Source organism: Triplophysa dalaica, chromosome 13 (assembly GCF_015846415.1).
Source record: "Triplophysa dalaica isolate WHDGS20190420 chromosome 13, ASM1584641v1, whole genome shotgun sequence".
NCBI classification, from domain to species: Eukaryota; Metazoa; Chordata; class Actinopteri; order Cypriniformes; family Nemacheilidae; genus Triplophysa; species Triplophysa dalaica.
The window spans coordinates 8,656,355-8,672,015 of NC_079554.1; the positions used below are offsets into that span (position 1 = coordinate 8,656,355).

A 15,661-nucleotide genomic window follows, 5' to 3' on the forward strand; every position below is an offset into this window, starting at 1 on the left:
GTAATGCATGTTGTAGGGGTTTACCAAACTCATGTCATTGTTTAGGCCATGTTGTTGTGTCCGGCCCATTTGCGCTATTAAACAGACTTCAATTTTGCTTGGTGGTGTTAGTAGCACATGACTCACGATACTGTGTATTGAAGTATAAATTGTAGACACGTGTGGGGTTTTTCATTTTGCTTTTCCAGCAAAATAATGTAAAAAATCCAACACAGGACCAAACAAAGTGTCGCTGAGGGATAAACACACTGACTGCCTGGAATGCTTTGAACACAGGAAGAGTGATACAGAACCATTGTTGAAAAAAAATCAGCACTTTTGGGTCACTACTTGGGAAAGATATAAGATGCACAATGAAGTGTGTCTCCAAAAACATTGTATTAGTATAAAAGTAAGGGTTTGGACACCGGAAACTCAGGGTGCATTAAATGTTTTAATGTGTTGATGTGCTGTCTGCTGTAGAACAATGAACGTCTGTATTGTGACATTGACTCAGTGTGCCCATTATTCATCAATCATATACCTGTCATCTGAACTGTTACACCTAGAGGGCATGTGACTTCAATAATGATATTGCCTAATATTATTTCTAAAACAATGCCAAAAAATACTAGAGCACGGTGTTTAAAACAGAATTGTGTTTAATCTAAAATATATATTTTTTGCATTTGCAAAAATGAAAATTCTGTCATCATTTACTCACCCTCTTGTCATTTCAAACCTTTATGTCTCTCTTTCTTCCACACAACAAAAGTGAATGGTGGCCAGTTAACGACATTCTTCAAAATATCTTATTTTGTGTTCAGCGGAAGAAAGTCATACAGGTTTGAAATGACAAGAAGGTGAGTAAATAATGACTGAATAAAGGGTAAACTATAACATTAACTTCTTTCTTTGAATTATGGTGTATGCAATGTGCTATATAAATACATTTGCTTTGCAGCTTATGCAGCTCTCTTTTATGTTTCATTCCATGCACACATAGGTTTCCAAAATGGAGCAAAGAACATGAGACGGAGAGAGAGAGTCAAATACCTGGGTTGAGAAACTGAATAAAGGTGGAACAGAGGAAGCTCTATAACACTCAAGTGTAGAATTACATGCATGCATCAGTGCTTGTGTGGACATTAACACAAATAAAAGAGCGACACATAATGTAGTGACAATGGAGATTTATAAATCTATTTGGGAGTAGTGTGATTTGATGGTTTGTGGTTCCTTTTTGTGGTTAAAAGACAATTGGAAGGTTTGTGGTCGACATATGTTAATGACATATGTTCAACTAGTACATGAGTACAAAGAGTCCCAAATCCTAAATTCTGAGTCTTACCCAACCCTGTTTCACACTCAGATATTTCTAATGATTCAGTCTTAATATAACGACAGGCCTTTATGTGATTTTTATTTATCACACAGGCAAGACCAGGTGTGGCATGTGCACACCCATTTTGAGCAGAAGCTGGGTTTCCAACATCACTAAGTAATTGTCATGATCAATCGGGGTGGTTATTTGTGATGAATAACTCATTTGGAGTTTCAGTGAGGGCCATTAAACAGTATGTGATTATATGTGCATTTAAAGTGAAGTGACTATAACAGAAGGCGTTTGGGTGACTGTAAACCTCTTGAATATTTATGCTTATTATGTTTATCTGGCTAATAAGAACATGTGGTTGACACACAACATAACAATACAGTGTCGTGTCAGGACATTGTAGCTATGTCTTGACATACACATAGGTACAGATGACGCATTTCAGCAAAAAGTGAAAAACTTCTTTGAAAAAGGGAGGAAATATGCTTGTGGGTGTATAGATAAGGTAAAACATTCTGTAGTTCACCTGGGGATGGGTGCTACTGTCATTCAGGACATGTGTCGTAAGAGCTAGGACACCCTCAGGCTATGAGCTCTGTTAAAAAGGTACAGTACATGACACCATGTGCTAGCATGGATGTTGTTTCAATGCATTTTTATTATTTATTTTGGAGGATCCATACTATTAATCTTTGTTCTCTAAATGCTGTGTGCTTTTGTGTGAATAGTTTATAATTAGAAAGTGATTAAAAGATCAATGTTATAGCACATTGACTTGTTATAAATATATAATAGTCGACGATAAATCATTTTATACCCAAAACAGTCCATTCCACAGCAATGATCTGTTCTTTTGTAAAGATAAATACGCCCTTCAATTACATTACATGAATGAATGTTGGAACCTCAAAACTATAAGTCCCTATAGATTTATTAAACAGATCATCTGCTGTTCTTTAAGCTGCATTGCTGCATGCAAAATCATATTCAAGCCCAACTAACATCGCTCTGCCAAATTCCATTCCTCCAAACCCATCCTCCACAACTCCCTTCCAGACACACCAACATATTGCGACATCTCATCTTCAGGCTGATGTGGTCTAAATATCCAACATGTGCCTGTAGATGAGCCCTATAAACTGATTAATGACTCAAAAATCTAACAAGAAATGCAACCATTCTATGAATAAACTCTAGCTGTTTTTTGACCAGTGTTTTTAATCACCTTTCACACTCTTTCTGACTCATTTCTCATCAGTCTTCAGTCCGAAAACTATACCTACAATATTTCCATAACGCAACAATTAAAAATGCATAATCACCTCAAGACAAAAGTGTTAATAACAATATCCACTGATATAAAAAAATATTATTTTTAATTATTTTTAAAAGATATTTACCTAAACAAATATTGTCTAACCTTTTGAAAAAGACAGCGTATGCTGGAATATATGTTTTGATGTTGGTTTGTGCCGGTTTAAGATGGTCATGTGCTGTTCCTCTGGTTTAAGCAAACCATCAAACCATATCTAATATGCCGTTTTTTTTCAACAGGGTAAGCTTACATCTTATGAAAGCTGACTGAACGTTAGCATGTTAGTGCTAGCTATTATAACCATTACTCAAAAAAAATTATACAATTTGAAAATAAAAAAGTCAATAAAAATACATACACATGTTAAGTGCATTTTGTTCCGCTAATGCATTAAGCACCCGTAGTGTTTTTTTTAAGACTTTCCTTTTTCTATAAACATTATTTAGCTCTGTGTTTTTTCATTAGAGAGTCGCTCTTTTAACAGCGTTTGGTTTTATTGTTGTAGGACTCTGGTTGACCTGTATCCTGTCTTCCTGCTTTTCTAATTGTTAAACCCCTACCCCGATTTCTTCTGGCCAAGCTGCATTCTGTGAACCTTTAGGTCAAAGGTCACATATTTTCTCTAAATTCCAAAAAAATGTAGCAGTTAGACAGTGCAAACCAGAAGCCTGTTACTGACACAAACACACAATCACTTTGCCAGGGAATCACTCTTAAAATCCCACGTGAATAAGCTTGGTTTTCAAGACATGCTTATTTAGAACTCTGCCAGTGCTTTAAAGCTTTCTTTATTATCTCTTGCCTCATGTGAATGGGCTGAACGGGTAATTGCATGCATAAAAAAATCTGAATGTGTGAATTTTGATGATAGATGTATGTGTAACAACAATGAATACCTCCAGCACTCCACCCAACAGATGGAGATTAAAATTGTCATGCATTAATCATGTCAAGTAAGTCAGGTGGTGCCACTGGTGAAAGTCTGCTCTGTTCAAAGATATCCTCTCTCTCTCTCTCTCTCTCTCTCTCTCTCTCTCTCACACACACACACACGGACACACAAAAAGTCCAAGGGGCAGTTAGGGGTGGAGACTAAAGCTTCTAAAAGCTAAAGGACGTCAAAGTGAAGTTGAACCTGTTTTGAAAGCGTTTTGAAGCTTCGAGTTTTGCGCTATTGATATATAAACTCACAGGCTGAACCGTTATTAGCTGCCACACCTTCTTAAGACTTCCAATGGCTTGAGTAAGCCGACGCCCAGCCACCACCCAGAGGACTTTATCCGAGCACGTCTGCCAGATTAAACAGTGCGCTGGAATCCACAGACTCTAATTCAACCAAAGCAGAATAACATTAGGAAGGATGTACCGACACGCTGTTCTCTGCTTCTGTCTGGCTGTTTCGGTAAGTTTTTCTGCGTTACATTTATTATGCTTTTATTATTTTAACAATGCCGCTAACTTTAAAAAGTTGAGCAAACTATTTTTGTGTGTTTTTATCTAAAAAGTGTGTGTTGTCGATTATGTCCAGCCGTTCAGAACAAATGGTCAAAATTCGTTGTAGTTATTGACGTTATTGTCCTGATATTAACAATAAACTACTCCAGTTTTTATTTAGTTGTTTATTTATTCATATTTATTTTCATAACACTGGAGGTTTATATTACGCGAGCATTTTTATCGATAATCTTAATCTTCTACGCGGTCATTTTGTTGAAATTACCATGAATAAGAATTTACATTATAAATGGCTAAATATTTCCGAACACGTTCATCAGAAACACTGATGCTTGTTTTTTTCGAAGATGAGCAGCTTTTCTCTCCAGTTTTGCTGACATCAGGCCTTTTGTGTGGTCTGCTTTGTTTTCCATTTAGTTGGTGTTATCAGACCAACATTTTTAATCATCCATATAAAAGAGGATAGACATGTAAAAGAAAATCAATTGTTATTATTTGTTTAGTTATTTTGAAGACAGATTGACACTTAAGGTATCTATAACTGTAAAATATAGATGATGTGAGTTAGGCTACTATATGTACTGATTCATTCATTCTCATAACACTGTACACTGTAAAAACAAATGGAGCTATATAGCGCTTTAAGTGGTTCTTTGCTCATAATCATATAGGGGAACTATTGTAGTGCTATATAGCACCATATCTTTGGGCTTTACTGGTTCCTAGTAGGTTTTTTTGGGGTGACCGAGGAGGTGCTTTATAGTACCGTTTTCGTATAAAGAACCTGTAAAGCCCTTGTTTGGTTCCTCAGCGGTTCTATATAGCAACCGCTGAAGAACCCCTAAAGCACCAAAATATGGTTCTTTATATCACTAAAAGTGGGAATACGATCCAAGAACCACTTTTAGTGCCATATAGCGCAATTGTGAAATAATACCCACAATGCTCACATCACATAAACGTTTGTATGCTTTTGATCATTTTAAGTGGATCCATTATTAGAATTTACTTTTTTTTAGAATCACCTCAAACCTGAATACGTATCTACATTTAAGGTTCAGGTAGCTATAAAACTATTTCTGCAATCTGCACTTGTAATGACAAGTATTTTATTTCTTGGGTGTTTTAAAAATATATAAAAGAGCACTTGGTCAGCTTCAGTAAAGGACATCTGAGGTCACAAACCTGGCAACTATATTCTTTTACTTACATGTTTTACTTATTGATATTGTGTTTAGCCCTGGGCTACACCGGTCAGAATAAAACAGTAAGTTAGGAGATAAGATTAAGAACCGATTCATGTTGACCGAAACCCATTGTATTAAACATTACTATGCTGTTGCATAGCATTCTCATATGTCACAAGCAACAAGCCTTTATCTTTTTAAAGCTTTCTATATAGTGAACAAAGGTTTTGCTTTCATGCTTGTGTTATTATATAATGGATTATATAGTTTATGATTCATGAGTTTATGATTTTTTTATTGTTGGGATCTAGTCTGGTTGTTTGCCGCAAGTAAACGGATGCAATGCGTGTTGCCAATATGTTGCTAGGTATAGATAGAACAGTAGAAAAAAAGTCTGGTAATATAAACCAGTTCTAACGCAGATAAATAATACACACAAACATCGCAAATAAATACATTCTTAATCATTTGAATTTTTTGTACTTGTTTTTAAGTGCCAAGTATTTAAACATTTGTTAATCACAACGTATCTGTTCCACTAAATTCTGTTGGACCAAAAGAAGAAATTTAATTCTTTTAAAATGTATTGTCTGGAATCAAGTCTTATTATGTTACAAAATATTTAAATATGAAATTAATTGGTTTGAAGACATGTATGTTGTATGTTCGGTACCTCCAAAAGTACTTAAAATCTTCTAAATCTTCATTTACAGATAAAAAATCATCAGAATAAAACTTTTCTCAGTTTCTCAGATTTCGTTGCCACATTTTAGTTTAGTTTTAATTCTCAGTTGGCAATCGCACATGACAGAAACCTTATCAGTTGAAGATTTGCTTAATCCAACTGTGGAATGTGATACTTTCTCTGCCCTATTCATATAATTCACTTTCACTTGCAATCTGTCTCTCCCTCAGGTGCTGTTTCCATGCAGCGAGTCGTGTGAGCTGAGCCCTATTCACGCTCTTGTGCCGAAGCAACTACCTGCCGGTTATATTATCTCGGAACAATGTATGAACCTTTGCACTTTCACAAAATCTTTTTGTCTAAGTTATTCAAATTAGCATTTTCTTTTTGTATCTAGAGTAAGGTTTTCCAGGTATGGTTAATGAAAAGTAAACTTGAAACTTTGGTTAGATAATGGTTAACAGCAGCTAATAACTGAATCTTAGAATGTGGAAGTGGATGGCAGTGGCGGTCAGCTTAGACTGTTATTAGGCCTAGCTTAGTTTAGTATTTTGTTTTATAACAACTGTGAACAAAAATAATACCATGAGCTTTCTATTTAAACACTATTGTTTGTTATAGTATGATTTCTTATTAACTATATGTTTGACAACATTCACTTATTAGTAGACATTAAGTAGCTTTAAAATTGTTGATTCTAATATTTCTTGTAAATAATTCAATTTAGCCCGATGTTATGGAATTGTAACCCTGGTTAACACTTGATTTCAAAGTAAAAGTTTTATTTAAAGTCGCTGTATTCTCTTCCCAGTAAATCTCCAAGGTTGTGGGCTCAGACAAGTGGCCTTCACTTCGAGCGACCCTGACTTTGCTGTAAACACAGATGGCACCATCATCACACTCCGTGGTATGGTGATCGCCACAAAACGCTTTGCTGTACATGTGAAGGATGAGAGTGGTTTTGATTGGAGGGTGGATGTTATTCTAACATGTAAAGATAAGGTAAAACCGTAGTCTGTGATTCTGAACCCCAGATTCATCCAGTTGGATTCGCAGCAGCCACTCAAGGATTTTCTCTCTATATGTTTTGGTTGCAGGCCTCACAGAAATCTGGCAACGTGGTTCACAGGCGTATCAAGAGAAGATGGAGGCCTTTGCCTTTTGATATTGTTGAAAATGACAGTCCTCCTTTCCCAAAGTATCTGGAGACGGTGAGACTATAACATCCTCCGGAAATACTGTTTCTCCTCTTTTGCCTTGCTATTTTACTTACTAGATTCTGTTTGTCTTTGCCCAGATTTCGTCTGCCTCTTCGGTAAACCACACTGTGTATTATGAGATCAGTGGGCAAGGTGTTACTACAGACCCTGTTGGTCTCTTTACGTTGGACAAGGACACTGGCACGATTCATGTGACCAGGGCCGTTGACCGTGAACAGTATCCACAGTTTGTAGTGAGTCTCTACATTCCAGTCCTTATATAGAGAACAATGGAAAGGAAAAAGAATTAGCTTATGGTTTGAAATTGAAGCGTCACACAACTAAATGTTTCTCTTGTGCCTTTTATGTAGTTTAAGGCCCAAGTGTTTGACAAAAGGACCCACATCGAAACAGATGCATATCTCCCAATCACTGTTAATGTAGTGGATAAGAATGACAACGTCCCTGAGTTTGTCGGAATGCGGGTTTTCACCCTGCAAGAACGCTCCAATGCAGGTAAAGAAAAAAATTAATTAAACTGTATATTTAAAGGTAAAGTGCATCATTTGTTGTGTATTTCAATTTTTGTGCATGTTTTTTATGCTTTCTTTAAACTGTGGCTTTTAGCCATATGAAGAACTAAATGTTGTTGAGCAGATTCACCTCACGGTTCAATTGGCTCCACCAATAGACTTTTTCACAGATAGACCTATAACAGATCAAAATATTCCCAGTTGGTGACAAAAGTTGCTGAACCTGCTATTTTAAACATATTTAAAAGTTTATATTATAGTTTTGTTTTCAGCTTTTTTGAAGTTTTATAAATATTTTTTATTTAATTTTCTGCCAGTTTTGTCATGTTCTTTTGTAATTCTATTATGTGTTTGTTGATTATTATTACTTGTTAATTGCTATATGAATTTAATTTTTGATTTTAGTAACTCAACTTAAACTTTTTTCAGTTTATTGCTGTTACAACATTTATTATCATTGTTTAATTCTAGTTTTTCAAAAAAGATTTGGGCTACTTTTTTATTTAAATGCAATGAACAGACATTTTTGAATAATAATCTACAGTATAATGATGTTGATTTTGTTTTTCAGGTACTATCATAGGAAGAGTAAATGCCACAGACAGAGATCTGGCCAAAACCTCTCATACTTTCATAAAGTACACTCTTCTCAACGCTACCGACATGTTCTCCATTGATGGTTTTACCGGAGTATTAACTGTTAAATCCAACAACCTAGACAGAGAGGTACATGGTTAAAATATATATATATAATGTACTTTTTTTCAGGTGTTTAGTGTCATATTTCTGAACCTGGATGGGAATTGTGTTCTGCTGTTTTAAAAACGGAAGGTTTATGTTCCTCTTTTCCAGGCTCAGGAGAAAGTCTTTGTTGGCATTGAGATAAGAGATATGGGCGGCGCTCCAGATGGACTTTCCAATGTGGGGACCATCGTGGTTACTCTCACAGATATTAATGATAACCCTCCCACTTTTAAAGAGAAGTTGGTAAGGTCTTTTTATTGTCTCTACAGCAATATAACATTTCTTTATATATTAATAAATATTCTCTATTTATTCAAATTTGATCTTTTGATCTGTGTTGTATCGAACATCTTTTAATTTGTCAGATTTTTTATTTTTTTTATTCTTAAAACACAGAAATTTCTGGTGATAACTAGATACAACACAGGCCAAATGTTTAGGGTCACCAAACATGGACTGAAATGTTTCTTTAAAAAGAACCTTAAAATTGTTTTTACAGACAAAAAATATAATCAACACATTTTTCTTCATAACAGTGGAGGTTTCTTAGAAATCAAAAACCCATGGAAGAGTTTAGAATAAGTGGGAACTCTATTAATACTGTTCAAAGCATTACAGAGTGAGCCCTAAAAAATCTGGTTGATAAAGTGCCAAAAGTACATTTTCTTGGCAAATTCTAGGCAAATGTGGGTAAAATATAACAGTTTGATTTATTTTTATTTTCTTCAGTAACTATAAAAAGTATATGATTTCTTTTGTGTAAATCTGTATTTGTGTGAGCCGTAAAAATGTTTTTCAACAATGAGCAAGTGACCCTTAACTTTTGAATAGTACTGTACATTTAGCATGTCTCATGAAAATAAAATGAGAAACTAATTTATGAAATGTTAAAATGTTAAAATCCTTTAATGTAATATTTAATTTAAAACTTAATTTGTCTTTTATGTAAGGTGTTTTTTTACTAGAAAACAAAGCAATAATACTGATAATGAAAAATCAATTTGTAGGGATGCTATAAAGCGTATATATACAGTACTTATATTTACAACAAACATTCTTCTGGATGAAGGAATCACATTTGCTGTCTGATTTTTAAGGCATATGTTTGCTTTCTCTTAACAGTATAAGGGTCAGGTGATGGAGAACCAGCAAAATGTGCTAGTTCTTAGGATCCCTGTCGAGGATAAGGACATGATAAACACCCCCAACTGGAAGGCCCTGTATGAGGTCACCAGGGGAAACAGGAGCGGGAACTATAGGATGGAGACTGACCCCAAAACCAACGAGGGGCTTCTGTATCTCATAAAGGTATGATAAGATAAAACATATTCAGTTTATAACTTCGTCTGAAAATACGTTTTTATTATGAATTTTATTATCACATTTTGCTTCTTACTAGTAGCCTGTGTTCATGTAGCTAGCTGTACGGGTCTGTTGAGCTCTTGTTAAAACTTTGACACTATTGTGTTGATATTATTTATAACAGCATTGCAGGGTTAGCTCACCATTTTAGAGCTGTGTGTGAAAAGGCTTGTCAGACACACCCTGTTATAAAACTAGGGCATATGTGGCATCTCCTCTAAAAGGAAAAGAGCACATATTATGCAGACCTTTCATTTCAACAGCTCTTCACAGTTTTCCATTTAAAATATTGGTGCTTTTTGTTCAAAGAAGTGTTGTGATTTACTTTTCTCATTGTTCTGACATGTGTTGTTCTCTTCTATAAGCCATTGGATTATGAAAAAACTCCCGTGGTGAAGCTTGAGGTAACTGCCCGTAATGAAGCTCCATTGGTTGGGACTTCAGCCACCTGGCAATCTGTGCCGGTGGAGCTCACTGTAGGAGATGAGGATGAGGGTCCGGAGTTCTCCCCCAACATTCTATATCTCAAGGTCAAGGAGAACCTTCCGAATGGAACCCTTATTGGAACGTATAAAGCTTTGGACCCAGAGAACAAAAACAGCAATGGAATAAAGTGAGTTCTGTGTTAATGTGGTTATATAGCCGTATAAGCTGTTTTGACAAACTAGACCAGGAATTACGAGACCAAGTTACCACCTTTGTTTTTTAAATTTAATTTATTTATAATTTAATATATATATATATATATATATTATTTTATTTTAATTAAAATAGTGCAGTCTTTATTGTAAATTGTTTATTTGTACATGTCACTATATATTTATTCTTTTCACTTTGAATCCCTCACTATCTTTAATCAATCTATAATCAATCATTAATATCTTTTCAATGATTTAAATATGGGTGAAATTATATTGACTGTCCAGTTACTTCCGACGTTGCATCAATTCCCTAAATCGGGGCTCCCCCTTCATTTTTTTACATTCTAGAAGCCGTTTTACTTGAAATTACATCGAAAAACGAAATTTGCATCGAAAATTATTACTTTAAAAGTTTCAAGTTATTTTAGGAGTCAAAAACACGGAAAATGTGTTGTGACACCTTCACATGACTTTGCCGCATATATGATGGGTACAATTTAGACTAGTTTTGAGAGTTATGAATATAGTAAAATTTTATAAACCTTCGAACCGTATATGCTGTTTTGCCTTGACCATATGGGAGATCTTTAGATTTAGTTTTTAATATCTGTATGAAATCTATAAAGAGTATTTTGACAACACTTTCCAACATCCTAACTGTTCTGTCCACTGTATTTTGTAGGTACTATAAGTTGACCGACCCTGGAAACTGGATCACAGTGGTTGAGAGCACTGGAGATCTGAAAGTTGCCAATACCATAGACCGCGAATCACCTTTGGTCTCCAATGATCGTTACAACATAAGCATCAAAGCAGTGGATGAAAGTAAGTTCTGCATAATTACAGTAAACCTTGTGTAATGTAGACCGTCGACACACATAGTTTCTAAAATGTATGCAGCACAAAAAGGCTTGCGCAACTGTGAGCACACCCCTCCTTTCGTTCTATGAATGGGTGTGTGTGTGTTCCAGAACCATTTGGCTCTGTAATACACAGGGTGTGGTTGGTAAGGACATGAACAAAGTCTCTGATAAATCATTGTGGGTTTTGTGTCAGTGTGATGTAACACTGACGATCTATCAGATGATTGTCAACGTGCTACATGTTCTAAGTACAGAATGTTGTTAAATGACATTCCGGGAAGAGATGGAACAGTTGTCTTCAGTTATCTCAAGCTTTTATACCTCAAAGACGTTTCTCGGAAGTGTAGATATTTTGTTGTGTATGTAATGCCAAACAAGCGATGGTGTTTAAACGCATGAGACTCAATGTAATGTTTCTTTTCTCAGGTAAGAAGACCGGAAATGGGATGGTTATACTCCAGATTGAAGACGTGAATGATAACAAGCCAGTTATTACAAATTCGGATCTGATCATGTGTAATCGGGGTGATACGCTGAGCTCGGTTCTAGTCGAGGCTGTGGACGCAGATCAGTCACCATACTCGACTCCATTCATTTTTAAACTCGGAGAAAAGGATGATGGGAAATGGACACTGAAGGATGCCTCAAGTAAGGCTGGAGGACGATGATGCCTCTTTGAGCTTGTGGAACAGCTTTTTAAAATTTAAATGAATAGTGAAAAAACGTCTTATTTACTCATTCATGTCATTTTAAAGCAATCTGAGTTTCTTATTTCACCAAAGGTAAAATTTTGTGGTGGTTTTTAATGCAAAGATACACTTTTAAGGCAAGCAGTAGTACCATTAAGGAGTAGCTCACCTTCAAAATGAAAAACTCTGTCATCATTTACTCACCCTCTTGTAATTACAAAAGAAGATATTTTGAAGAATGTTGTTAACAGACCCCCGTTCACTTGCATTGGTTACAATAGAAGTGATCGGGGGGCTATGCTGTTTTGACCAACATTTTCAAAATATCTTCTTTTCTGTTCTGCAGAAAATAGTCATACAGGTTTGAAATGACAAGAGGATATGTAAATGATGATAGAATGTTCATTTCGAAGGTGAATTACTGAAAATTATTTACTGTATTATTTCTGGGGTAACTGTTCCTTTAATGGATAAGTGTTCTGTGTTAAACTCAAAGTGGCCTAGTTTTCCTGACATTCCTTCATTTTCTCTGTTGGCAGGTTCCTCTGTGGTGCTGGAACAGGCTGTAAACATGCCCAACGGTCTGTACACTGTAACGCTTTTAGTAAAAGATCTGCAGGGATTAGGGGAGGAGAAGACTGTGAATGTGCGAGTTTGCTCCTGTGAGAGGGAGGTAGATGGGGTTGGAGAGTGCGGAGCTCGAAGTGCCTCATCCTCTTTGGGCAGCTGGGGCATCCTCGCTTTAGTCCTGTCTGGCCTGCTGCTGCTGCTGTTGTGTGAGTTTCCCCTTTTATATATTTAATGTATAATCAGTTGTATAAATTGTAACACTTTATTTTGCACTTTTTCTATTTTAATACACAAAAAATAATAATATCAGAATTGCAAATCTAGTGAAAACTTCATTCAGAGTTTCTGAACTTCTGCACTTGCGCTGGCATTGATTCCAAATGTTTGTACAAAACCCGATAAGTCATGTAATCGCAGAATTCTTTGAGAATGTTCTAAAGAACCCCTTTTGTGGTTCTCGAAATCTAAAAAGGGAACTTTTGTAGAGAGGTTAAGGCATTAAATGCAAAAACGTAACATTTGAAATAAATTTAAATGAGAATATAGCCATACATTTCAAATGATGTATGACAATAGTTCGTTATTTTCGCTTAAGTGACGTGAAAAACCGTGCGACGCAGTTTGTAGGTACAAACACTAGGTGTCAATGAGCTCTTCCGCACCACCCGATTCGCATCATTCGCGTCGCCCAGCACAAGTTTGTGGATATTCACGTCTTTGCATTGACTTTGTATGTAATGTATTCACGCAAATCGCTTAAGTCACGTTTGGTCTGAACACAGCATTAGGCCCGTTTAAGACGCGAAAGGTGAATCGGGCCTTAGGCTTCAAAATAATAATAAGACAAGACTTTGTTATATTTGAGGATTTTTAATCTTGCAACAATTTGAGTAGAATTTGTAAAAATACTTTATCAAACAGCTTTTTAAGGCGATGCCATTTCTGCTGGACTCTTATTGCTGCATTTTCTCTGCTTCTCTCTCATTCGGTCCAATTCAACCATTTTAAAGTACATCATTCTCAAATTATTTTGTTTTTTTAATGAAATATTTTTTAATTAATCATTTTATTTAAAAAAAATTGACACAAATAAGCAATAGTTACAAATGTTTACAAAAACAAATTCACACCAAACAGACGTATGACCCTAAAAGTGACCCTAAACTTTTTAACGAACGGGTACATACAAAAACGACATGATCATTTATATAAGGTACGTCATATTAAAATGGCTCTTTCTATAAAGTCTGTCTTTCTTGCTCCATCAGGTTTGTTGCTAATCTTCTTCTGCAACACTAAGAGTGAGAAGTTTGCCATAAATGATGAAACAGGAAGTGGTGGAATGCTGCTTAAATCCAACACGGAGGCTCCTGGTGAAGAAGTGGTAAGAGAAACCCGGTTTTATGTTTTAGCAAATCGCTGAGCGTGTACAGTACAGTCTAGTTATTTGACCTTATTTCCCTTCAATGATTTTGTCTCTATAGAAAGATATCTTTTCGGTGACTGATGGATTGGACGGGTTGGACAATGGCATGGATAGGGATACTAAGAATGTGGGTGATAGTCGCTCAAATCAGAAGTATTTCCAGGACGGAGGCGTCTACAACACCACGACTCAGGATTTTGCGACAGTGAATTACACCTTACCTGGAAATCATAATGGCAGTCTCTATGCCAACAACACGTACCAGAAGTATGGAAACGTGAACACTCTCGACACGTGGAGATCGAATAAAAATTACCTGGACAGGGTGAGAAAAACCAAAATGTTTAGACGCAAACCGTTTATACCTTTATTGAGCTCTGTTTACGGTGTAAACAGGTTCGGTTATCTTTGTTCTGTTGTTATCGTCAAGTGACCTAACCTTTGACCTTTGCTGTGTGACAGAAACTGGCTTACTTTGGAGAAGAGGAGGACGGGCGGTATGCAGATGATCAGCTGAAGACTTATGGGAATGAAGGGATGGGCTCTCCTGCCGGTTCTGTAGGATGTTGTAGCAACCTGGGTGAACGTGAAACCATGGACTTTTTGAACACTCTCGGACCCAAGTTTAGACCACTGGCTGACGTCTGCTACACGACAACTAATACCAAGATATGATTTGGACAGGGGAAGTACTTTATGCTGGATGTCCTGGACCTTTGAACCCCAATGCAAAATATGTTCAGCAATATTGTTGTGTTTTTTGCCTGAAACAATATCTAAACATTGTTCAATATGATAAAGTCACTTGAGAAGCAAGATAATATATTTTGTTATTGTCGTAAGTACACTTCAACAAACAGTATTAGATTGATGCTTTAAACAAGAAAACTATACTGCAATTAAGATCTGGAAACAAGATATATTATCTCAACATTTTTGCTATTCAAGTTCATCTGTACTGTTTAGATATTTTGTTTCTATCTTTATATAGATAGTCAAAACCAATGGTTAAGACAGTTAGTTTTAGGAATGCTGGATGAAAATGCGAGTGAGTGTGTGTTTCCTTTTGTATGAGTGTGTGACTGTGTTACAACCAAAATGTTGCAAACAAGCCTAATAATTATTTGCTGTGTATCTGCTTTGCACATCTTTTCCTCACAGAGCTGAGAAGGGACAATAGTCCTTCCCTCTTCAAATGGAATTCTCAGCTGTGTGAAGTATTACCCGAGTCTGTATTTGCAAGATGAGAATGAATGCAAACACGTGGCAAACGTGTTGAATTTTGAACATTTTACAGCTCAGAAAGCACTGACGTAACGACAAAGAATTCATTTCTATTCTGTGCGGTTCTACTGTAGCTTTTTTAACGTTTTGTTTGTCATTTTAATTCTGTGTAGTTGCGATGGGTTTATTTCACTTCTCAAAACCAAATCTTTTGTATTTTAAATGTAAACCACTGTACATGAATGCATGAGCACAATAGGAATAGGTAACATTGGGAAAACAACACGAGAATATATTCGTTTTTTGCTATTTTGATTTTGTTTTAGCTGGAGTTTTGTCGTATTTGCTGTAAACGGTATCAGTAACATTATTCATACATGTAGTGGGTTTCTCTTATTTCAAAGTTAGTAAGGGATGTGTTTTGTAAATATTTTAATAAAATTGTTAACAGAC

General features: G+C 35.9%; 1 protein-coding gene across 1 annotated transcript; it reads left to right on the plus strand.

Annotated features, from left to right (window-relative positions):
• Positions 1 to 3,733: 3,733 nt before the first annotated feature.
• Positions 3,734 to 15,661, plus strand: dsc2l (desmocollin 2 like). The gene is made up of 16 exons (XM_056764769.1): positions 3,734 to 4,032; positions 6,188 to 6,281; positions 6,769 to 6,959; positions 7,055 to 7,168; positions 7,255 to 7,410; positions 7,528 to 7,672; positions 8,261 to 8,415; positions 8,542 to 8,676; positions 9,556 to 9,741; positions 10,161 to 10,408; positions 11,119 to 11,261; positions 11,726 to 11,947; positions 12,528 to 12,764; positions 13,827 to 13,942; positions 14,043 to 14,309; positions 14,447 to 15,661. The coding sequence occupies exons 1-16, from the start codon at positions 3,991 to 3,993 to the stop codon at positions 14,657 to 14,659; spliced, it is 2,664 nt and encodes an 887-aa protein (XP_056620747.1). The 5' UTR covers positions 3,734 to 3,990; the 3' UTR covers positions 14,660 to 15,661.